This window comes from Urocampus carinirostris, chromosome 2 (genome assembly GCF_059441175.1).
Source record: "Urocampus carinirostris isolate Australia breed hairy pipefish chromosome 2, RoL_Ucar_1.0, whole genome shotgun sequence".
Lineage (NCBI taxonomy): Eukaryota > Metazoa > Chordata > Actinopteri > Syngnathiformes > Syngnathidae > Urocampus > Urocampus carinirostris.
This window is the reverse complement of record NC_142350.1, coordinates 5,236,534-5,260,190: the sequence shown is the minus strand read 5'-3', so window position 1 is coordinate 5,260,190 and position 23,657 is coordinate 5,236,534. Positions and strand designations below refer to the sequence as shown.

The 23,657-nt window shown below is 39.2% G+C and overlaps 1 protein-coding gene across 1 annotated transcript in view; it reads left to right on the top strand.

Annotated features, from left to right (window-relative positions):
* fbxl2 (F-box and leucine-rich repeat protein 2) overlaps positions 1-23,657 on the top strand; it is a 28,531-nt gene that overhangs the window by 3,382 nt on the left and 1,492 nt on the right. Inside the window, exons 2-13 of the mRNA XM_088328512.1 lie at positions 3,782-3,843; positions 15,722-15,776; positions 15,838-15,912; positions 16,004-16,098; positions 16,193-16,357; positions 17,334-17,460; positions 17,529-17,603; positions 19,310-19,440; positions 20,954-21,014; positions 21,077-21,121; positions 22,689-22,745; positions 22,809-23,021. Of these exons, the coding sequence (XP_088184638.1) occupies positions 3,782-3,843; positions 15,722-15,776; positions 15,838-15,912; positions 16,004-16,098; positions 16,193-16,357; positions 17,334-17,460; positions 17,529-17,603; positions 19,310-19,440; positions 20,954-21,014; positions 21,077-21,121; positions 22,689-22,745; positions 22,809-23,021 (1,161 nt within the window). The remainder of the gene's footprint in view (positions 1-3,781; positions 3,844-15,721; positions 15,777-15,837; positions 15,913-16,003; positions 16,099-16,192; positions 16,358-17,333; positions 17,461-17,528; positions 17,604-19,309; positions 19,441-20,953; positions 21,015-21,076; positions 21,122-22,688; positions 22,746-22,808; positions 23,022-23,657) is intronic.

The window sequence follows — 23,657 nt, the reverse complement described above, 5'->3', positions numbered from 1 at the left end:
GGCATTATTTTTTTTTCCCACTGTTTCCTTCTTTAGCCACTCATGTTAGACACTTATCCCCTTGTTATTAAGTCAAGTCAAGTCATTTTTATTTGTATAGCCCTAAATCACGAAGAGTCTCAAAGGGCTTCACAGATTATTACACTATATTACACAGACTATTTTTCAGCCGACGAGAAGAGTAGGTTATTCATATGCTATGGAGTAGAAGTGAGTTTTAAGTTTAGATTTAAACATTTCCACTGAGGTTGCAGATCGGATCTCAGGGGGAAGAGCATTCCACAGCACCGGTGCCCGGATGGAGAACGCTCTCGAACCAGCAGAACACTTCTTTGCTCTTGGGATCACCAGAAGACCGGCACTCTCAGATCGTAGGCTTCGGACCGGGACATAGGGGCAAATCAGATCTGAAAGATAAGAGGGAGCAAGTCCATGTATGATTTTGTATAATACTAAGAGAACCTTGAAATCACATCTATGGCTAACTTGGAGCCAATGCAGGTTAGCCAAAATCGGTGTTATGTGATCGTACTTTTTTGTCCTAGTTAAAAGCCTCGCTGCGGCATTTTGTACCAGCTGAAGAGACTTGATTCTAGACTTCGGGAGACCAGAGAGTAGTGCATTACAGTAATCGAGACGGGAGGTAACAAATGCATGAATTATAATTTCCGCATCAGACTGAGACAGTATTGAACGGATTTTAGCAATGTTACGAAGATGGAAGAAAGCGGTTCTAGTAATTTTCTTTACATGCATTTCAAAGGATAGATCAGGGTCAAATATGACACCTAAATTTTTAACTGAGTCACTCTGTGTGATGTGACATTTGTCAATGTTCACAGCAGTTTTTGAGAATAAGTCACGGCATTTAGATGGACCAATGACTAACATTTCGGTCTTTTCAGAGTTAAGACGCAAGAAATTGAGTGACATCCACTCTTTTATCTCAATGAGGCAGGCCTCCAAATTTCCACAGTTTAGTGTGGGAGATTCCTCCAACGGAAGATATAGTTGAGTGTCGTCTGCGTAGCAGTGGAAGCTGATATTGTACTTGCAAATAATATCACCTAATGGAAGCATGTAAATGCTGAGAAGAAGGGGGCCAAGCACTGAACCCTGCGGAACACCGCAGGTAACATTAAAGGGCTCAGATGTCATTTCACCATATTTAACACAGTGCGTCCTACCTGAGAGGTAGGATCTGAACCACGAGAAGACGGTTCCTGAGAGACCAACCCATTTTTCCAACCGTTCTAGTAGGAAATTGTGGTGCACTGTGTCAAAAGCAGCACTAAGATCCAGCAGCAGCAAAAGTGACGAAGCGCCAGAATCCATTGCCAGTAGGAGATCATTTGTTACCTTGATCAGAGCTGTCTCAGTAGAGTGATTAGCCCTGAATCCTGATTCGGATATGAAAACATTCAGCTGCTGTGCCACTACTTTTTCAAGTACTTTAGAAAGGAAAGGTAGGTTTTACACAGGTCTATAATTACATAAGATTTCTGGATCAAGGTTGGGTCGTTTCAAACGCCTTGTAATTATTAGAGGTACGAGGATTAAATTTGAGCGATTTTTCAGAAATGAGCGCGACACCGCCACCCTTTTTCAACGTGCGTGCTACATGGCTACTCGCGTAGTGAGGGGGTGAAGCATAATTTAGCACAAAATACTCATCCGGGCGTAACCAAGTTTCACAAAGACCCATACAGTTAAGTTTATAATCACGAATAATGTTATCAACAAGTAAAGCTTTAGGAGCAAGCGATCTAATATTTAAAAGACCAAATTTTAGCTTTGCGGAATCATTTGACTTAGCTGAAGTCTTTGTAGTCTTTGTAGAGATCTTCAAAAGATGCCGCCGTTGTGGCTGTTCGTGTGCGCTGAGTGTAAAGCTTCGGTTGTCCGGCCAGGAATGAACGGTGGAATTAGTTACATCCTCGCGTCCTTCTTGCTCCTTAGACTTCTCACGCTTGACACATCTACCTGCACGGCAACCACGCTTCTGTTTTCTGTCCTTACGGCGCCGTTGTCGTCGTTTATTAGGAGGAATAGCTGTCCACAAGGATGCCGGATCTCTTTGAAGTTCGCTCGGTATATCATAGGCGGTATAAAAAGCTCCCGAAAAGTCAAAATTTAGACGCCCACCCAACCGAATAAGTTCATCCCTACTGTAAGTATTTTTGGCCACACATGTGTCCAAAAGTGAAAGCAAAAAGACAAGAGAACGGCAATAAATAGAAGATTAGCTGGAGAGCAACTGGCCGCATGCATGCATCCATGCGCCGCCATGTTACCTAAGGGCTATACAAATAAACATGACTTGACTTATCTTCCGGCAACGACTAGCCGTTAGTGTTACCACAACAATAAGGATTCAAATAAATTCCCGGAAGGTGATTGTCCCCTGTGAATCATATATCTGGTGTTTTATTTATTCTACTGTTTCCTTTGCTAAAAACTCATGTTATTTACTTGACTGCAGGCTTTGGCTAGCCGCTTTTGTTACCAAAACTATAGAAAAAACAAGTTGCCAGGAAAGTCATGGTTGTCTGTAAATGGGAACTTGACGTTTTTTTCTCCACTGTTTCCTTCTGTAGCCTCTCATGTTAGACACTGGGCTGTGGGTAATGGCTAACTGCTATTATTACCACAAGGATACAAAAATGCCCAGAATATGATGGTCACCTGTAAATCAGGCACCTGGCGGTTTCTTTTTATCACTCTTTCTTTCTCTAGCCACTGTTGTTAGCCACTCGGCTGCAGGGTTCAGTGAGCTTCTATTGCTATTGCAAGCATCTTCCGCTTTGTCCTTCGGTGTCACTCGCCTTCCACAGCTAGTAGCTTCTACAGCTAGCTGCTTAGGCCAGCTCTGACCAACTTCACCTTATGGCTTCTTTCAGCCACTCCAGGTGTATCCGGCTCACTGTTATTTTTTTGTTGCACACGCCGCAGCTTCATTTAAGGTTACAGTGACTTGCAGTTGGGTGTATTACACACTGTCACGTTAAGTTACCATTTAGGGAAGATTTAATGACGAGTTTTGGAGAATTCTTTTTTTCGTTCATATAAGACAGGGGTGTCAAACTCATTTTAACTCTGGGGCCACACGATAGAACAAACATTCTGTCGGGGGCCGGACTAGTAGATTAAAGAGAATGAAAAAGAGATACAGAAATAAGAGAAAGAGGGAGGGAAAAGGAGGGAGGGTGGGACAAAGAGAGACAAAAGAGATAAAAAAGAGAAGTCATGAGAGAGGGGGAAAGAAAGAGAGCGGAAGAAAGAAATCCAAACAGAAATAGAAAGACAGAAGAAGAGAAAAAGTGCGAAGGGTAGGAAGAGAGAAAGATAAAAGAGAAAAGGAAAAAAGGAAGTTAGAGCAAACTAAGTTAAAAAGATACAGAGAGAGAAAGAGACAGAGCAACAAAGGAAGAGAAAAAGAGAGACACAGAAAGTTAAACAGACAGAGAGAAGGAGAAAAGAGGTGGGAGAGAGAGAGAAAGAGAGAGAGAGAGAGAGAGAGAGAGAAAAGAAATACAAGTACAGTGTCTTTGTTCGAGGCACCTGGCTTTGGCAACATGTAGTTTACATATTTCAACCTGCAACTCATTTTTCTCTTGTGCTTCTTTGAGTGCTGTCTCGCGGGCCGGATTCAATCCCTTAGCGGGCCTGATCTGGCCCGCGGGCCGCCTGTTTGACACCTGTGGTATAAGACATTAGGCATTGATGTTCGTACTCCGGGAAAGAAGGACTATGCTAACGTGTGTCTTGTTTGTGTTTGTAGGTGTTCTCCAACAATGACGAAGCCCCCATTAATAAAAAGCTCCCCAAAGAGCTTCTGCTTAGGTAAGTAAAATCAATTTCTTCAGATTCTTACGAAATTCATCTTAAAATTGCAAGAAATATCAGCTGGTCATTTTGTTTCAAATAAAATATTCAATTATGTTATATATCTGAAAGTATTTTCCGATGAGAAAAATTAAACTAAATTCAGTTTTTTTTTTCAGTGCCAACGATGGCTATTGACGTCAAGGTGTCATTTTTCTTCGGTTGAGTTATTTCTTATTTTAATAAAATACGTAATTAGTTAATCACAAATTAGTTTTGATTACTGATTTGTCGTTCATTGATCTCCAAATGAGGAATAAATCCTCTTCCTTCTTGACTAACAATCATTAATTATGGACCTACAATTAATAGATGATTTTTTAAATTACTTATTTGTTATTTATTAACCTATTATTATTTCTTTTTAAATGACAAATTTTTCAACAAACTAATTATCTATAAATTTATTTTTGATCACCCACTCGTCATCAGCAGTTTTTTTTTTTTAATTTCTCACTCGACATTTTTAGACCTAGCATTAATTAATTATTGTTGATGACGGATTCGTCCTTAATGGACTTGGACAAATGATTTAGGACCGAGTTTCTAATATTTGACCACTCAATGGCACTTACTTCTATCGCAAAAAGCCGTACCAGGAGTACAGTGTTGCGGCAAGGTGGAAAACAAACATGGCAGAGACTTTTAAATTGAGATTCTATTATGTCAAATAAATACCAATTTCTTTGACCTATGATTTTTTTTTTTTTTTTTTTTTTTTTTTTTAACTTTTTATTTCTCACACCAATTTTGACAGAGGTTTGATTCCACCATCTTACATCAACACAAAATATATACACTTGACACACTCATAAATAACAGAAGGAACAACAAAGAAGAAAAAATACTATTAATAGAAGAATAAATGTTCATACAATACATTCATACAAAAAGAAATATATATATATATATATATATATATATATATATATATATATATATATATATATATAAATAAAAAATAAATAAATAAAAATATACACCCCAAAAAAAAAAAAACCCATAATAAATAGGGGGAGATGTTTAGACATCAAGTAAAATTTGTGTGATAGGCTTCCATCTTTTCTCGAATTGGTCAAGTTTGAGTTGAAGTCTTGCAGTGATTTTTTCCATAATGTACATTTGCTTTAATTTGTCTCTCCATTGTTTTATGTCAGGAGGTTGTGGTTTCAGCCAGGACACTGTGATCATTTTCTTTGCTACCAGAAGCATTACCCTTAGTATATATTTCTGTTGACGAGATAGTAATTCTTCTGGTAAAATTCCTATTACGTAAGCCTTTGGGTCCAACCGCAACTCCCAGCCAGTAATTAATTTTATTTCTCTCTGGATACTTCTCCAAAAATTTAATATTACAGGGCAATTCCAGAAAATATGCGTAAAGTCTCCGACCCCCCCACAGTTACGCCAACATAGATTTGAGGTATTTTTATATTTTGAAGTGATAGAGGGTGTATAGAAGAATCGCATTTTTACTTTCCATTCAAACTCCCTCCAAGTCGGGCTGTTGGTTATTTTGTGTCCCTCTTTCAATGTTTTTTCCCATTCGTCGTCTTTTATCGCTACATTAGTTTCTTGTTCCCATTTTTCCTTAACTGCCATGTCCTCGTTACTGAGATCCATTCTCAGGGCTTTATATAGTTTTGATATAACCCCCTTTATTGATTGTCCTTTTGTATATGATATTAATAATTCCTCTACCTTAGTTGGCTCCTTACATATTTTCCCCCATTCCTCGTGTTTCTGGAGGTAATGCCTTAGTTGCAAATATTTGTAAAAATCATTTCTGGGTAGGTCAAATTCTTGTTGGAGTTGTTCGAATGATTTCATTGCCTGTGCTTCCAATACTTGGGTAATCAACATCAGTCCTTTTTGGGCCCATTTTTGAAACCCTACCTCCATAACCCCAGGTTTAAAGTCTGGGTTTTTCGCTATTTTGGTAGCCCTATTCATAGATCTTGATATTTTTAATTTTTTTTGTGTTGTTGACCAAGTTTTAATAATTCCCTTAATCCATTCATTCTGGATTTTTAATTTATTCCACCTCTTGACTGATATGTATGGTAACGATTCCACAGGCATATTTGGACAAGATCGCTGCTCCATGTCCACCCATATCGTATCTTTGTCTGTAGTAATCCACAAGATGAGTGCTTTAATTTGAGCTGCCCAATAGTAATATTTAATATTGGGTAGGTCTAGGCCCCCTTTTTCTTTAGGAGCTAACAGGGTTTTGTATTTTATTCTAGGTTTCTTGTTTTGCCAAAGGAATTTTGTTATCAATTTATTTAACATTTTAAATGTGGATGCCGGGATCAGAATTGGAAGGGATTGAAACAGAAATAATTGATCCTGCGAGTGGTTCTATGCTTATTGCAAACAAGAGTGGGCTTAAACAATCCCCTTGCCGGACTCCTCTTTTGATATCAAAGAAATCTGAACAGTGACCATTTACTCTAAAACGAGATTTAGGATTTTTATAGATTATTTTCACCCATTCAACAAATATTTGAGGGAAGCCAAAAGCTATAAGTGATTGATGTAAGAAGCTCCATTTCACCCCATCGAAAGCTTTTTGTGCATCCAAGCTCAGTAACATCGAGGGTTGGGTCTTAGATTTTGTGCTCGTAATTATGTTTAGTATCCTCCTAATATTGTTTGCACCCTGCCTTCCCGGAAAAAACCCTGTTTGATCATTTCTAATTAATTTCGCTATAAATTTCTGCATTCTTTTTGCCAGTATGCTTGTAAGAATTTTTATATCATTACAAAGTAAACTAACTGGTCTATAGCTTCCACACAATATTGGGTCTTTTCCTTCTTTGTGCAAGACTGTTACGATGGCTTCCGACCATGATTTGGGGGAATCTCCTTTTGTTAGAGCATAGTTAAATACTTTATGCAGTACTGGTGTTAATTCTTCCTTAAAGCTTTTGTAGAACACCCCCGGGAATCCATCCGTTCTTGGTGATTTATTTATTTTTAAGTTATTTATTGTATCTTGTATTTCCTGTTTTGTAATGGGGCGAATAATTTCTAATGTATCCCCCCCCTGTTAGTGTTGGTAAATGTAGTTTTCCTAAAAAGTTTTGTGCCGTGTAGTTATCTAAGTCATTGAGTTGAGTCCTTGTATAATTCTTTATAAAATCTGCAAATGCTTCTGCTATACCTTTGGGTTTTACTAACCATTGTTTAGAGATAGGATGTTTTATTTGTGATATAATTCTATCTGTTTGGGCCTTTTTAAGTTGGAAGGCTAGCAGTCGACTGGCTCTATTGCCCATTTCATAGTATCTCTGGTTCACAAAGCGCAGAGCCCCTTCTGCTTTATTTGTCAAAAGTTCATCTAATTTGCTTCTGGTTGTTTTTAATACCTGTAATCTGGATTCATTTGGTGTTTTTTTATGTTCTTCTTCTAGTTCCTTAATCTTATCCTCCAATTCCTTCTGATTCTTTAAGCGTGTTCGTTTCAGTCGGGACGATATTTCAATTAATTTCCCCCTTATTACAGCTTTCCCTCCTTCCCATAATATTGATGGAGAAACCTCATTGTTGTCATTGATTTGGAAATATTCTTTTATACACCGTTTTATTTCCTGTACTACGTTTTTATCTGAGAGGAGAGATACATTCATCCTCCAATACCTAAAATGGGGTTCATTGTCTAAACTTAGTTTCAAAGTAATTGGAGAATGGTCACTTATAGTAATATTCTCTATACCACACTCTACTACTGTATGCATATGTTGTCTTGAAATGTAAAAGTAATCAATTCTCGAATAGCTGCCATGCGGGTTTGAATAGAAAGTATAGTCTTTAGTTTGGGGATTCTTCTCTCTCCATGGATCTATCAATCCCAATTCTTTAGTTATGTTATTCAACATCCTCGACCTCTTTGTATTTGTTCCATGTACTGAAGGATACTTGTCCACTTTGCAATTCTGTACACTGTTAAAGTCACCTCCTATAAGTAACATTCCCTTCGCACAGTTGGTTATTACTTTAGCTAATACTTGAAAAAATGTCCCCTTTTCCTCAATTGGTGCATAAACATTCATTATTGACCCTATAATCATTATATATATCGCCCCAGATTGTCCTTCACTTCTTTTTCGACTTTAAATGCCACCCATTTTCCAAGTAAAATTGCTACTCCCCTCCTTTTACCATAGGATGCGTAGAACACCTGGTTCACCCATTTTCTTTTTAGCTTCTTATGTTCAATCTCTGTCAAATGTGTCTCTTGTAATAAGGCTATTGAGCTCTGCAATGTCTTGAGTTGATTCAATATCTTCTTCTCTTGATGGGGTGGTTTAGCCCATGTACATTATATGAAACAATATTTAGATTGCTCATGATTTGTATTGAGTCTCACTGATTTTTGAAGCATACAAAAACACTACATTAATTACTAACACCTCCATTGACAAAACAAAACAAATAACTAACAAACATATTGACAAGCACACATAATTCCCCACCAAAAAGAAAAAAAAACACACCCAAAAAACAAAAACCCATGTCTTCCAAGAGTCCAATCGGAGAGTTGTGGCTACCCTCCTGGAAATATGCACCCAGTGCGTGAACAACTTTTGTACCGTCGGCCATAGTTATAACTAACTAAATATTTTAGCGTAGCTCTATGCCAATATATATATATATATATATATATATATATATTGTTTTAATTTAAAGATAACAATTTTACTTGGTATTTTACTTACTTCTAACTTATTGAATTTTTAATAGAAAGGGCAGATATGGTCCTTACTCTTTCACCCCAAATCCGAATTTGGCTTCGTTTTGCTCCATGAGAGCTTGTAAGTCACCTTCTATGATGGGGGTGTTCCTTTGTCTTCCTCTCAATTCCGGTCACTGTGGTCCAAATGTTCTTTGACAACATCTTTTGCAGTGTCTCCGTGTTGTCCTCTTCCACTTCGATCCCCATTTCTTTTAGCAATGTTGCTGCCTCCATCAGTGTAGAGAATGTCCTTATTCCTGAGTCCAAAAACATCTTCAGCTGGGCGGGATATGGGGATTGTGCCTTTACATTCTTTTCCTTTAACTTTTTGATAACGTCCCTTACTTGTTTCCTCTTTTTTTGGATTTCTGTGGTGTAATCTTGGTTGAAGTAAACGGTCTTGCCTTCGTACGTTGTCTTCCGCTTCCATGCTTCTTTCATTACGGATTCTTTCACTATGTAGTCGGTGAAACGTACGATAATTGCCCGTGGCAGTGCTTTACCTTGAGACTTGTTCACCAGTGAGCGGTGTGCCCTCTCAATGCACAAATCCATATGTCCTGTTGTCGGAATGTTCGATTTAATAAAGTTTGTTATGAAGCCGATTGTGTCGTTCCTCTCGGCACCCTCCGGAATGCCATGTATTCTAATGTTGTTCCGTCGTGATCTCGACTCCAAGTCCTCACACTTTGTTGCTAGTTTGGCGGTTTGTTGGAGCAAGGAGACTGTTAATTGTTCTAGTCTTGACGTGCGCTCTTCCGTGTTAGCATGTAGTTCCTCCATGCTTTCCACCCTCCGCTCCAGCAACACAGTGCGCTCCAGAAGCTCTTCGATGCTTTTTTCCAGTCTTGCCATAGCAATCTTGTTCTCACTGGCTGCTTCAGTGTGTTCTTGCCGTAACTTACGGATTTCATGGAGGATGGCCGAGTCACGTCCCTCGTCGACCGATGACATTCCTTCTGCTCCCTCGATCTTTTTCTCCTTAGCGCCCGTTTCCTCAACAAGTTTCCCCTTCTTGACCATGTTTTGTTGAAGAATTTCTCTTTAATATGAGTCACAATTTGTACCCTTTCTGTCTTTCTCCAAGTAAGTATTACATTACTCTTTAGTGATTTTTGTCAGAGCTACTTTCCTTGCTGCCGTCTACCTCATTGCGCCACCGGAAGTCAAAAAATTATCGACCTATGATTTTTTTATGAAAATGAAAAATGGTATGATAGCTCATGTTTTTTCATATACAAACAATGTTTTTTTTTGTTTTTTTACTGAAGGATTTTTGAAACGCTTGGAAGCACTAAATATTACTCACTGTCCCTTTGAACCGTTTCTTAATGTTATGAATAAGTCATTTATTGACCTGAAATTAATGAATCCCAAATTAATTAATCTTTTATTGAACTACAATGAATTAACCTAATTTATTTTAATTACTCATTTGTCATTTATTTTCTTTATTTTCTAAGTTATTGATTTGTCATTTATTGACCTTTAATTATTAGTCCCAAAATACTTATAATGACCAATTCCTCGTTAACGGACAAACAATCAATTCTGCAAATCCTCAGAAACTTGCATCTTTATATATGTATGTATATATATATATATATATATATATATATATATATATATATATATATATATATGATAAATAATCTCAGATTACTAGACCAAACCGGATAAATAAACACCCACACTAGGCCACAATTGCTGGAGGCTCTCTGGGTCAGCTCAATCCATTAATCTTCCAATGAGTAATCTGGCAGCACCCAGGGAGGCGACACACACTGTCACACAACAACAACAACAACACAAGGACACACCAGCACTAGAATGCAAAAAAAATGGCAGACAGTCGAACCTTTGAACCCCAAGGCTATCTGAGTAGGGCGTGTCAGGACATGTTACAAATCGCAAAGCTTTTTTTTTTTTTTTGCTACAAAAGCAATTTCAAAGCAATAACCTTGCTGTTTAAGCAAGCCCCCCTTTTTTGTAATGACCATGTCTTAAAGTAACAGTGTGAAAATATTCACCATTAGCGGATGTTGTAGCTTATGAAGTATCTGAACCATTGGAAGAAGACACTCTAGAAGCCTGAAGGTTATATCTGTTTGAATGGCTTGATTGGTCAGAGCTCGTTTAAGCAGCTAACTTTCGCTGCCACCGGTAGAAGCTGCTGAAAAGGACGATACAAGATTGCAAGAGCTAGATTTTTTAACACACCTAACAATAGCAATGGTGCCGAGCCATAGCCTGCAGCCAAGTGGATAACATGAGTGGCTAGAGAAGGAAACAGTGGTTAAAGTGGAAGATGCCTGAATCGCGGGTTTCTGGGACATTAGGCTGCATAATGAGCTGTGGAAGGCCAGTGACAGTGAGTTACCTAGCAAGGGCAGCTAACAATAACAATACCGGCTAGCGGCCAACCATAGCTTGCAGCCAGGTTGCTATTATGAGTAGCTAAAGAAGGGAACAGTGGAATAATGGAACTCTGCAAAATTTGCTTGCATAAGCAGCTGTGAAGGGTGAGTCACACTGAAGGACCAATCAGTAGCTCATAATAATAACAATAGCCGCTAAAGGCAAACCATAGCCTGCAGCAAAATGGGCAACATGAGTGGCTAGAGAAGGAAACAGTGGGGGAAAAACTGGAAGATTTACGGAACTCTGCAAAATGTGCTCACATGAACGGCTTTGGAAGGTGAGTGGCACTGAATGACTATGCAGGAGCAGCTAACAATTACAATCGCGGCTAGTGGCGAGTCTTACCCTGCGTCATGAGTGGCTAGAGAAGAGAAACAGCAGTATGTTGGATTCCTGCTTGTTCACTTTATCAGGTATTGAAGGTGAGTAACACTAACTGACCAAGCAGGAGCAGCTCACAATAGGGCGAGCAGAAAATCTTGTGGAAAATGGTGGAATCATGGAACAGGTGACCATTCCATGCACGCCTGGCAAAATCCTCATCCGGCCTTCCCTAGTTGTAAGATGGTCGTGTGAGATTCCTTACATTTTATTATAGTATGCCACTTTTCTAAACCCAATTCATATTTATAAAATAGTATGTGTTTCAGGTTATTATTTTAATCATTACTGTTGTATTTTAATTAAGTATTTTTATTACTTGGGGTCGCTCTATACTACACACTGGGGCTTTAAGCACACCCCTCATTTTTCATAATGTCTTGATGGAGCGTTAGCATGGCGCTAGTTGCGCAACATCTGGCCCACGCTGATTGCTGTGAGGCGGTTGCCGTGGTGACAGGGCCCCCACTGAATTGGGTTGGGGGCTGACTCGGTGGCAAAATGGCAGCACAGGGAGGGGTCGAGAGGCCTTGCTTTATGAGCCCGGCGGGCCACCAGACTATCAATTAAATGAAATTGCCAAGCATTGATGACCAGGTCATTTGAGGACGACTTTACATCTTGTGAGCCTTCTCGGCGTCTTCTCGTGACCGACATTAGCCTAGCATAAAGCCAGACTAACGATGCTAGCTTAGCAAACTACACTCCGTTGTCGGTGGCGTCAGCACTGCGGACTTCCCCCGCTAGCTAAGCTATTTATAGCACGCAGCGGGTTTGTACAGGAGAGGGACGAGGGGAGGACCGGGGCTTTGGCACACTAAGGCGAGGTGAAATGTTGACTCAAGTAAAGTCAGAAAAATGGGGCAACGTGATATGTAGAAAAAAACCCTAACATAAAAGCGTTACAATAGGGCTGCAACAAGTAATCGCTAACATTGATTAAAATCATTGATTAAAAGCTTTGGCAAGGAATCGGATCATCCATTCCTTGTGTCGAGTGATTTATGAGCCACCAAGTAGTTATCTCAAACCAAATGAGAGTGCACACCATTTCGTTGTGACGCTGAGATTTGTAGTACTGCTTTGGTCCATTAAGTTATGTTACATTTTTAAAATCATAAATATTGAACATTATTATTTGAACGTTTCAACTTTGTATTGATTGACTGCTTCATCATGAAACAAAGTTAACAATTTACAAGGGAACAGAAAGTGTTGTAAAAATACAGAGAAAAGTAAATCAGAATATAAGTTAATAAAATAACTCATCACAGAACTCATCACGATCCGTCTGAAACAAGATACCTGTAAACTATAAAGCCAGTATAGCTCGTCAATAATGTGCTCTGATAGTGAGTTAATGAAACGATTCTCTGCATACATGGTCTTGTTACATACACGACAGTCCAGTGAATCCAACGGTGTACAATAATCACCTCAAAACACACAATAATGCTGACAGATAAAAAAGATCCGCCTAAAAGCATTTCTGCATTGTTTGGCGTTCCTTGTTGTAATCAGTCTGTTTTGCCCCAAAATTCCCTTTTAAAAGTAAACAAACTCGTAAGATTTTTTATCAACGTGGTCGTGACCTCTGACTGCTTGATTTACACCACTCTCGATAAATTGCAAGCTCCTTTTCATGCTCCACAGCCTGCAAGAGCCTATGAGGACCTTTATTGAAAAAACAGACGGGCATTATTTTGGCTCCATATATTTTCAGCCAGTAGTGGTCATTTCAAACAATGATTGACACATTGGTTAGCCAATAAATACCCAAAATAAAGATATGCATATGTACAGGGTATATTCAAATCAGCTGAAAATAAGCGTGCGTAATGCCACTCGCGAGCCATTATCACGCGCAAGTGTGCACATTCAGTGATTGACTCTTGGAAAGGGAAGTCAAACATTTACATCTCTTTCACAATGTCTAAAAAAGTGGCCAAAGTCATAGATAGATAGATAGATAGATAGATACTTTATTCATCCCCGAAGGGAAATTCACTTTTCCAGCAGCATCCCTAAGCTGAGAACAATCGAAAATAACTGAGAACAATCGAAAAATAACACGGGAGCTGCTGGAGTGGCTGCCATTCGTGACGGCGCCGGAGAAACGATTCAATTTGAATCATGTACAAACAAACAAACAATTGAATCATGTACAAGAAACGATTCAATCGGTTGCAGAGGTTTAGAGCTATGCACTCCTCATCTCCAAAAATACACTTGTGGATACGCCTAGACATAATCTTCAAAACTTGTAAAATACAATGTTTAATTATTCAGATTGTGTTCAATTTTACCTGGGAACATATTTCATGATATTTTCACCATGCTACACCTCTCTGCAGGCATGTGATTGCAAAAATAAAATTCAGGCGGGAATGAAAAGTCTTGTTGTTGTGTGTTCCAACTAAGATTAACCAATGTTAGTAGTGCTTGCAGTGAATTTTTCAGTTAAGGACAAAATTTCAGAGTGCTATAAAACAAAATTGCCCAGATTCTGCAAACAGTTAAACAACAGCATTCTATTTAATTTGGATACGCCTTGAATTGGGATATTAGGCAAATTTTACTGGATTAGCAATGTTCAACTGTTGTTTACTTAACAACGGTAAAAGCTCGAAGCATACTTTTTACTAATGAAAGATGATGGTTGAAGCTTTCTTTTGATACTGTATGTCCTATGCCCATATAGCTACAGAACAAAAGTTTATGACTCAAAATGGCAAAAATTGGCTTGCACTTGCTTATCCTATTTGAGAGAAACGTCTGGCATTGAATGAGTTAATGAAGCTGAATACATTCATTGTAGAAGGTCGTAAGATTTATTGGTTACATTTACTAAGAAAAGTAAAAATATTTATTCTATTTTCATAAATGTTCAATATCAGAGCCGCAGTTGACTGCACAGGTCGAGTCGGTATTTGAAGTCTTGCCAAACTCACTTGAGCAGTCCCTTTTTTGGTTTTTAATTGTTTTGTAGTTTGTGCCGTCTTTGCAAAATTGGTGAAAAATGCATGCTGTCTTCAGAGGCATACTCTAACACACAAAATGTATTTTCTTTTGGAGTGAATGGAATTTCTTAACCTGAAAAAATAAAAATGCCAAACATTACACAGAAAAACGTTTCTACACAAGCTGTAAAAATCTGTGGTCATTCCAACGCAAATTGTATAATTATTGACCTACGAAACAGGGTCAAACATTTTGGATCACCCTCTATATATCCATCCATGCATTCTTTATCTGCACTGCTTATCCTCAGTAGGAAACCCACGCAAGCACGGGGGAACATGCAAACTCCACACAGGAGGTTCGATCTCATGACCTCAGACCACTGCTCCGCCTTGCTGCCCCCCTCTATATATAAATAATCAAATGTTTCTTCCATTCAGGCCACTGAGGCGTGAGTGTGGGGGGCCTAATAGAAGCTGCACTTTTTGGTTGGATCAATTATCCCAGATCGGATATTCCCAAAAGTGGAGACCGGCAGAACACACTTTAATTGTGCCTGGCTACTCCTTTTTGCCGTTCTGTTAACCCGAAAATGAAATGCATTTGTGTGGCCACAAACCATTATCCCCGTTTGCATATTGCTATCGGAACTTGCCGAACGCACTTTTGTCTGGCCTGCCACCCCTTTTTTGTCGTTACTGTATTTCTGCCTAAAATCAATTGCACTTGTGCAGCCGTAATCCATTCACCCCAGTCAAGTATTGCTGAGTGCAGGGACCAGTAGAGGGCATTTTAGTCATGAGGCGTGTCGTCCTGGCCCGCCTAAAATGAAATGCACGGTTGTAGCTGTGATCCATTATTTCCAATTGACTACTGCTAAAGCGGGGGGTTTTTTTTGGTCAGGCTTTTGCAGCATGCTATTGTGGTTAATATGAGCTACAGTGTTTTGGCTGTGATCCATCATACCTGGTTGACTATTGGTAAAGGAAGACCTGGCAGAGCACTTTTTTTTCCGATTCAGGCCCCCTCTTGGCTTGCCTAAAGTAAGTTTCACTAATTTGGCTGTGATCCATTATTCCCTGGTCAACTATTGCTGTGAGCGAGGGCCTGCGACGTAGATGTTAAAAATAGTAGAGTCTACTTTATGAATGTCTGCATGTTGCGGGTTGGTGGACGGTTGGGTTGGTTCTGGTCCCCATAAACCTCAACAAATCAAAGAGTTCAGTTTATATAATACCCCTAAATTATTTGCACTAAATTGTCCAACTAGTCCATGATTTTTTTTTTTTTTTTTCAAAACTAAATTTCGGGTTTGGTGTTATTCCCGTGCAGAATATTCTCCTATCTGGATGTGGTCACCCTCTGCCGCTGTGCCCAAGTCTCGAAGGTAAGCCTTGCTCCGAATTGTAATGGCCAGAATCTCGAGAATCCGCTTATCTGCCCGCAAGGCCTGGAATGTTCTGGCCCTGGACGGCAGCAACTGGCAGAAGATCGACCTCTTCAACTTCCAGACGGACATTGAGGTGAGGAACATTGACAAACAAGTGGCTTATCCCGACTCGGGTCAGCGAGCTCCCACAGTGATACTGATCCGCTTTTTTTTTTTTCTCGAAGGGGCGTGTGGTGGAGAACATCTCGAAGCGGTGTGGGGGTTTCCTGAGGCAGCTCAGCCTGCGAGGATGCCTGAGCGTGGGGGATGCCTCCATGAGGTGAGGATCCCCACTACTCACACATCTCTGTCCCTCTTTTACCTTTCAAGCGCCCTCTGTTGGTGCAGCGCGGTAACATACTGTCCGTCTGCAGGACCTTTGCACAAAACTGTCGCAACATCGAAGTGTTGAACCTAAACGGCTGCACCAAGATCACGGACAGCACTTGCCTCAGCCTCAGCAAGTTCTGCTCCAAACTCAAACAGTTGGACCTGACCTCCTGCGTGTCCATCACAAACCATTCCCTCAAGGTCCTCAGGTATGAGATCTACTCAGAAATATGACATCACGGTTATCAGGTATCGATTTCAGAGAGCAGGATTTTCTCGGTATGGCAGGAAAATGGGTTATTGTGCATCCTTTGTTTATCTAGATATGATCACATGTCGCTTTTTTTACGCTTCTGTACACGTGTACGGGTGTTAAGAGCATCTTAGAAGCCCTGAAGTTTGCGCAATTTACTTTTACTTACCTTTTCCATCAGTTAATCAATTTGTATCTTATATATATTAGATTCTTACTTAGTGTATTGACAAAAATGAGTTGATAATGCACCAAAATGTTAAACATTTTTTCTCCCGGTCTGATTTTTTTCCCAAATAAATTCAGCTCGCAAACCTGACCTGATAGAGGGAAGGAATGCTATTTCCTAATTTGGCAGTGCAAAAATAAACTAAATTAATTGCATTATTATTCCATCGATTGATGAAGTCGACTTTTTTTTCCTGATACAGCAATGCAAAATAAAAAATCAGTTGTAAAAATCTATACAACATTTAAAAAATAAAACAATGTTGGCCAGTGTAATCATGTGTCAGTATTTTGGTGCTCGTACTTGTCATTGACACAAAAATTTTGTATTAATAGGTCGATCAAGTGTAACTCTTGACTCTCCAACACTACTTATTTTACGTATTCCGCAATGCAAAATACCCCATATTAGGTGTAGAAATCTACACAAAATTCAAAAGGTTACAGATTGTTGTCCAGTGTAATCATGTGTCAATGTTATGGTACTCATAGTTGTTATTGTGTTTTTCTTTTTTCTAATTATAGCATGCAGTTTTAAAAAAAGTTAGCGCTATCAGTCTCCAGAACCATCGGTTTACAGTAGGAAAATAAAGCAATTTTCTACGCAACTTTCTAACACAATGAAAAAAAAAGCACAATATAAAGTAAAAATCCCTCAAATGTGAGATCATATTTGACGTATTTTTCTATATTTTGGGTCCCAGCGACGGCTGCCGTATGCTGGAGACGTTAAACCTGTCCTGGTGCGACCAGATCACGCGGGACGGCATGGACGCCCTTTCCCGAGGTTGCTCCGGCTTACAGGCGCTGTTCCTGAGAGGCTGCATGCAGGTACGTCAAAAAGACACCATTACCGTGGCGACTCCAAAAAAACAACAGATATTTCATTTTTGCCGAAGCTGGACGACGGCGCCTTGAAGCACCTGCAGAAGCACTGCCAGGAGCTCACGACTATCAACATGCAGTCTTGCACGGTATAAAAAACAAAACTATTTTCACTAGTATAAGGCAAAAGTAAAATGATTCAATTGTCTTCGAAATGTGTGGCGCCCCCGGTAGCGCAGTGCGCTATTAAAAGGCGGATGCAGTAAAAGGGTACCATGATAAAATACAAGTTGATTGTATTTGAAATAGAGGTAAGATCTTAGACCCGAAACCGGCCTGAAATTGGGGCAGAGTTTGGGCTTAAAATGTCAATCATTTAGTCAGGCCAGTCGGTCTTCGCTTTCTTTTTTGTATTTTGTTCCCTTCGTGAAGAATATACCCGCGACTCAGGTCGGGTCAGGCTAATTTTTTAGGCCCGATCTTACCTTTAATTTGAAAAGAACGATTACATGCAAAAATATGTGGCTGGTACTAAATTCTTGGCGCCAACTGTCATTTTCCACAATATCTTTCACATTGGCATGTTATATTCTTTTATTGTGCATTACTTTTCACCAGGCGTGATTTTAGGTTCAGAGCTCTGAGGCTGCTGAGCACCTTGAGTGAGGGTGGACAATCCACAGCCCGCGGGCCACATGTCAGGCTTCTTTATCTGGCCCGCCAAACAAAAATGGTCAAGATATAATGAAGATATGTATAATAGTAAAAATAGAACTAATAATAAAAAAATAAAAACATTGGGTGCCAACTTTGTCCCCATTGTCTTTTTGTGTGTCTGCTTTTATTCTGGTAAGACAAAAATGCTATGGGTAAAACTACAATACCACTACTATCACAATAGTACTATGATACAAAAATACTATTAAAGAAATGTTACGAAAGTAATACTACAAAAATAAAACTAAAGCAATACCAAAAATTCTAAAGAAATACTAAAAAGATACATAAATAAAATTCCTTCAAAAATACTACAGAAATACTATAATAGAATAATGCTGCAACATAAATGTTATGATAGAAATACTACAAAAATACACCTACAGCAATAATAAAAAATACTAAATTAAACACTAAAAAAATACTAGTATAGAAAAACTTCAAAAAAACTTCTACAGAAATACTAAAAAGAATCACTACAGTAATACTTTAGTTCAAAAATACTGCCACATAAATACTACTGAAATAAAAGTACAGTAATACTACCAAAATACAGAATTACTAGGAAAAATTCACTTCAGAAATTTCACCTAAATACTAAAAAAAGAGAATTGCAGTAATACTGGTGGGTGGATCCCTAAACCACAAGGGTTATAGAGGCACCATTTCCTGTGGTGTGTATTGGGCAAGTACAGCCTGGTGTCGCCCATCCCTATCCAGGCCAACAAATGTTTCCAGCAAAACATTTGCTAGGAATCAAATAGACTGAACCATTTCAAGGCAGTGGAATATTTTTTCATTTTCAACATTGATCATGTTTGTTTTGTTTTTCTTTTTAAAATGGTAAATGGTCTGCATTTATATAGCGCTTTTCAAGTCAATGAAGACCTCCCAAACAAAACAAAACATTCATCTAATCGTTTTTATTATATTTAAGCATATCCTGTCCTTTATTAGGCGGCCCTTAAGTAATCTGAGTTTGAGACCACTGCAATATGAGAATGTTGTAGGGGGAAGTGTAGGCGTTTTGATTGTAATCAACAGCTACGCTCTATTATTAGGTGCACCTTAAACGTGTGTTAAATAGGCAATGGTCGGTAAATCAAAAATATCAGTTATTATTTTTTCTTCGGTGCAGCAAATCACAGACGAGGGCTTGGTGAGTCTGTGCCGGGGATGCCATAAACTGCAGATCGTCTGCGTGTCAGGATGCAGCAACATCACCGACGCGTCGCTCACGGCGCTGGGCCTCAACTGTCCCAAACTTAAGTAAGTGTGATACTTTAGGAAGGGAATTAGCCATTAAGTAATCATATGCTACTTGTGCCTCCCGGATTGAAAAATATCCCACCATCCATTACCCCTAATCAGATACTGCTGTGGGCCAGCATTGCGCATTTTTGTTGGGCCTGGCGACTTTTTTGCCATTCTGTCCACTAAAGAGTGAACGGCACTTGTGCGGCTGCAATCCATTATCCCCAAACCCATATTGCTGCAGGCAAGGACTGGTAGAAGGCACTTTAGCTCTGGCCTGCCCAAGATGAAATTCATGATTGTGGCCGCGATCCATCATCCCACTCCACTATTGCTGAGAGCAGAACCCGGCAGATTTTTTTCCTATCACGACGAGGGCCTCTGTTCCCTATTCACTGCAATAAACGAGGGATTACAGTAGACTGTAAAAAAAGAAAATCACCACACTGCAAAAATACATTTTCCCAGTGCTTATTATTTTCCATCCATCCATTATCTGCACCGCTTATCCCCAGTAGGGTCACTGGGGTGCTGTAGCCCAGTTATTATCAACCACTGTTCCACACCACACTAGTGTGCCGTGAGAGATTGTCAGGTGTGCCGTGAGAAATTATCCAATGTCACTTTTTAAAATTTAAAATTTTATAAAACATTTATGAATCATTTTCTGCAAATATTATGTCATTGTCAAGTGTCTTCTGTTAAAACAGGGGGTATTATAAATTATACTGTAATTAAACATACTGCTCAGTGTCATTTTATAACATTTTTGGTTCGTGGTGTGCCGCAAAATTTTTCCAAAGTAAAAAAAACGTGCCCTGGCTCAAAAGAGGTTGAAAAACACTGCTGTATCCCATCCCAGCTATCTCCAGGCTGTGGGCAGGGCACACTCTAAATTGATTGCCAGCCAGTCGCAGGGCACACAGAGACAGACAACTCACTTGTTCATTCACACCTAGGGGCAATTTGGACAAGTCAATTACCTGACATGCATGTTTTTGGAAAATGGGAGGAAACCGGAGTGCCCTGAGGAAACCCACAAAGGCATGGGGGGAACATGCAAACTCCGCACAAAAAGGCTGGATTTGAACCCATGACCGAAGAACTGTGCTGCGGACGTGCTAACCACTCAACTGCCGTGCTGCACTACTTATTATTATATTTTTTCATGTATTTGTTTCTGCAGAGTAGTTACTCATTTCTATATACAATTTAAAATATTTTGTTAGAGCCCCAGTGTGTTATATATGACCAGATGGCAATGTGTTGTCTAATACAAACAAAAACCAGTGCCAAGAGCACAAGCGTAGAAAATGCTGGACAAACATGGCGGCAAGTTCGTGTATTTTTGCCCAGTATTCCAATCAATGTGTTTCTTTTTGTTTTTGTACTACTAGGAGGCACTAAATATTACATACTGTCCCGTTAACAAGCAAAATGGATATTTTTACTCCCTTTATGATTGTTCATACTCATCAAATCATTTTAATTTCTAAAATATTTTAACTTTTTTGTGTGTGCTTTGTAGAATTTTGGAAGCTGCCCGATGCTCCCACGTGACAGATGCCGGCTTTACTGTGCTGGCTAGGGTGAGTTGCTCCAACAATTTTAGTTTCCCTCGTGAATTGATCATTTTGTTTCTTTCTCGCAGAACTGCCACGAGCTGGAAAAAATGGACTTGGAAGAATGTATTTTGGTAAGTAAATTCACTCAGCTTTGACTAGGCATCTGCATAAATTTGTTTTTTTAATGATTTGAATACTTTAAGCATTCATTTTTAGAACACAAAATTTGTTTGATAAGCTCTTTGACCCTTGACTTATACACATGCAGCTGAAGCCAATCGTGAAAAAATGTATTTCAGGTGGCCAGTTGCAAAAAAATGTTTCTTTTTGCATCTTATCTGATACGTGGCAACATAAGGACTTAAAAAAAACGGTCTAATTACCTAAAACAACAAAGATTGCTCTAAATCTCGGTTTAGGAGGAAGGATACAGTTGTCAGTTTTCACTGTGAAATGGAAGAGCACAGCCACAGTTCTTGTTAAGGATGATGTATTTTACTGAAATTGCTGATCTGAACTATTTAAGGGGGGAAGTTAAAAGTCGCTCCCCTTTCTGCACCTTCCCTAAAGAGTGGCAACACAGACGCCTCAAAACATCAGTCAAATGACCCAAAAAAGACCATTGTTGCACAAAAATAAAACATGTCTGGAATCGGGGGGAAAAAATAAAGCCTTATATAAACCTATTTTAAAATTAAAACCAAAGGGGTTTCAAACCTGAAACTTAGTCATTTCATATTTATTCCAAATACCTTTTAGAGTATTATGTCATGTTTGTCTTTTTAAAGAAACCCAAAATGACTAAACAATATACAGTATATAAAGAGTTTGTACCGGTGCTTGAAATCCTTATAAACGCTTGAATTTTAATGTTGTCTTTTCAAAAATTGAAAAGTGCTTGCATTTTAGGTGAAATGCTTGTAAATGCTTGAAATTGTTGCCACTTTTCACAAGCTTAAAAATGATGCCAACAATGCTCTCTCTTCTTTTCTCGTGATTAACGGCAGGTGGCATTATTTTGTGCGGTATTGTCTTATAAAGCATCTCCACACTCTCCGGGCCGCATCCAAAGGGCCATCCAAGTCCATGCTACACCTAGACAGGGCAGGATTACATATCTATTCTGGACATTTCTTATGAGCCGTGCAAAATATGAAAGCGGTATTTCCCTGATTTAATTTGTAATGGAAAGAACATTCTGCAACATATTACTATTTACCCAACTCCTATATGGGAATAGATTTCTCTCAAAAATATTTACACACGTATTATTCAGATCCAAAAAGATATTTGCAATTTACTCAAGAGCTCAAAATAGTACGTCTTTGTAAATGCTCACGCAGTATTATAGATTATATATCTGTGGATCTGCAAAATATGTAATTCCCAGCAGAACTTTTTAATGGTCCTGGGAAACTTGATTAGCTGTAAAATTCCTGTAGTTTTAGCCTGGAAAATGGTATACGAACCCTGAAAAAGCAAGCTCAGAGATTTCAACGCTTAGTTGACCCTGTGAGAAACAGTGAGAAAATAGAAGCTCACAGGCATAGTTCTAGTTAAGAATGATGTATTTAATTGAGTTTGCTAAACCCAACAACCAATAATTTCTAAAAGAACATCTTGAAAATGATCAGACCCAAACGTTTTTATCAGACTAACATATATAATATGTATAAAATATATTTTCTTATTTTTTAGGTGACAGACAACACTCTGGTTCTGCTCTCTATCCATTGTCCCCGTCTGCAAGCTTTGGTAAGCATATAGGTTTATTTATTTCTTTGACTATAAGAAGGTTTCACAGAGCTTTCCACTCAGTCTCTCTCTCACTGCGAGCTGATCACGGACGACGGCATCCGTGCCCTAAGCACAAGCGCTTGCGGGCAAGAGCGCCTCCGTGTGGTGGAGCTGGACAACTGCCCACTGATCACTGACGTCACCTTGGAGCACTTGAAGAGTTGCCACCGCCTGGAGCGCATCGAGCTCTACGATTGCCAGCAAGTCACAAGGGCCGGCATCAAGCGCATACGGGTAATCACGAGAATTAGTGTGTAGTATATTGCGACACCTGGTGGTGGAAAAATGCTTTATATGTTTCAATGAATCACTGTTGATTCAAATGAAAAGCAAAATCTCATGTGCTTTCTCAGGAACAGGATTTTGGGTAAAGATATTTGTAATGATTAAGGTATCGGGCGTTTTTTTCCCCCCATTGTTTCCTTCTTTAGCCACTCATGTTAGTGATCTGGCTGCTGTTTATGACCCCGCATTAACTGCTATTGTTAGGTGCTCCTGCTTCGTCTCACTGTGTCACTCGCTTTGCACAGCTGGCCATGCAAGCAAATGCATCAGGAATTTTTTTTTCCCAGTTTCATTCTCTAGCCACTTATGTTAGCCGTTTGGCTGCAGAGTATGGCTTACTGCTCTTGTTGTTAGCTGCTCTAGTTAAATTAAACTTGCTTCTTCCTTTTACAGCTTGTCATTCAAGCAAATATCACAGAGTCCTTTGCTTCAGGCACCTGGCATTTTTCCCCACTGTTTCCATCTTTAGCCACTTATGTCAGCCATTTGGCTGCAGGCTACAGCTTGCTGTTATTGGTAGCTTCTACATGTAAATAAATATGGCTTCATCCCTGCACAATTGGTCATGCAAGCATATTCTGCCGA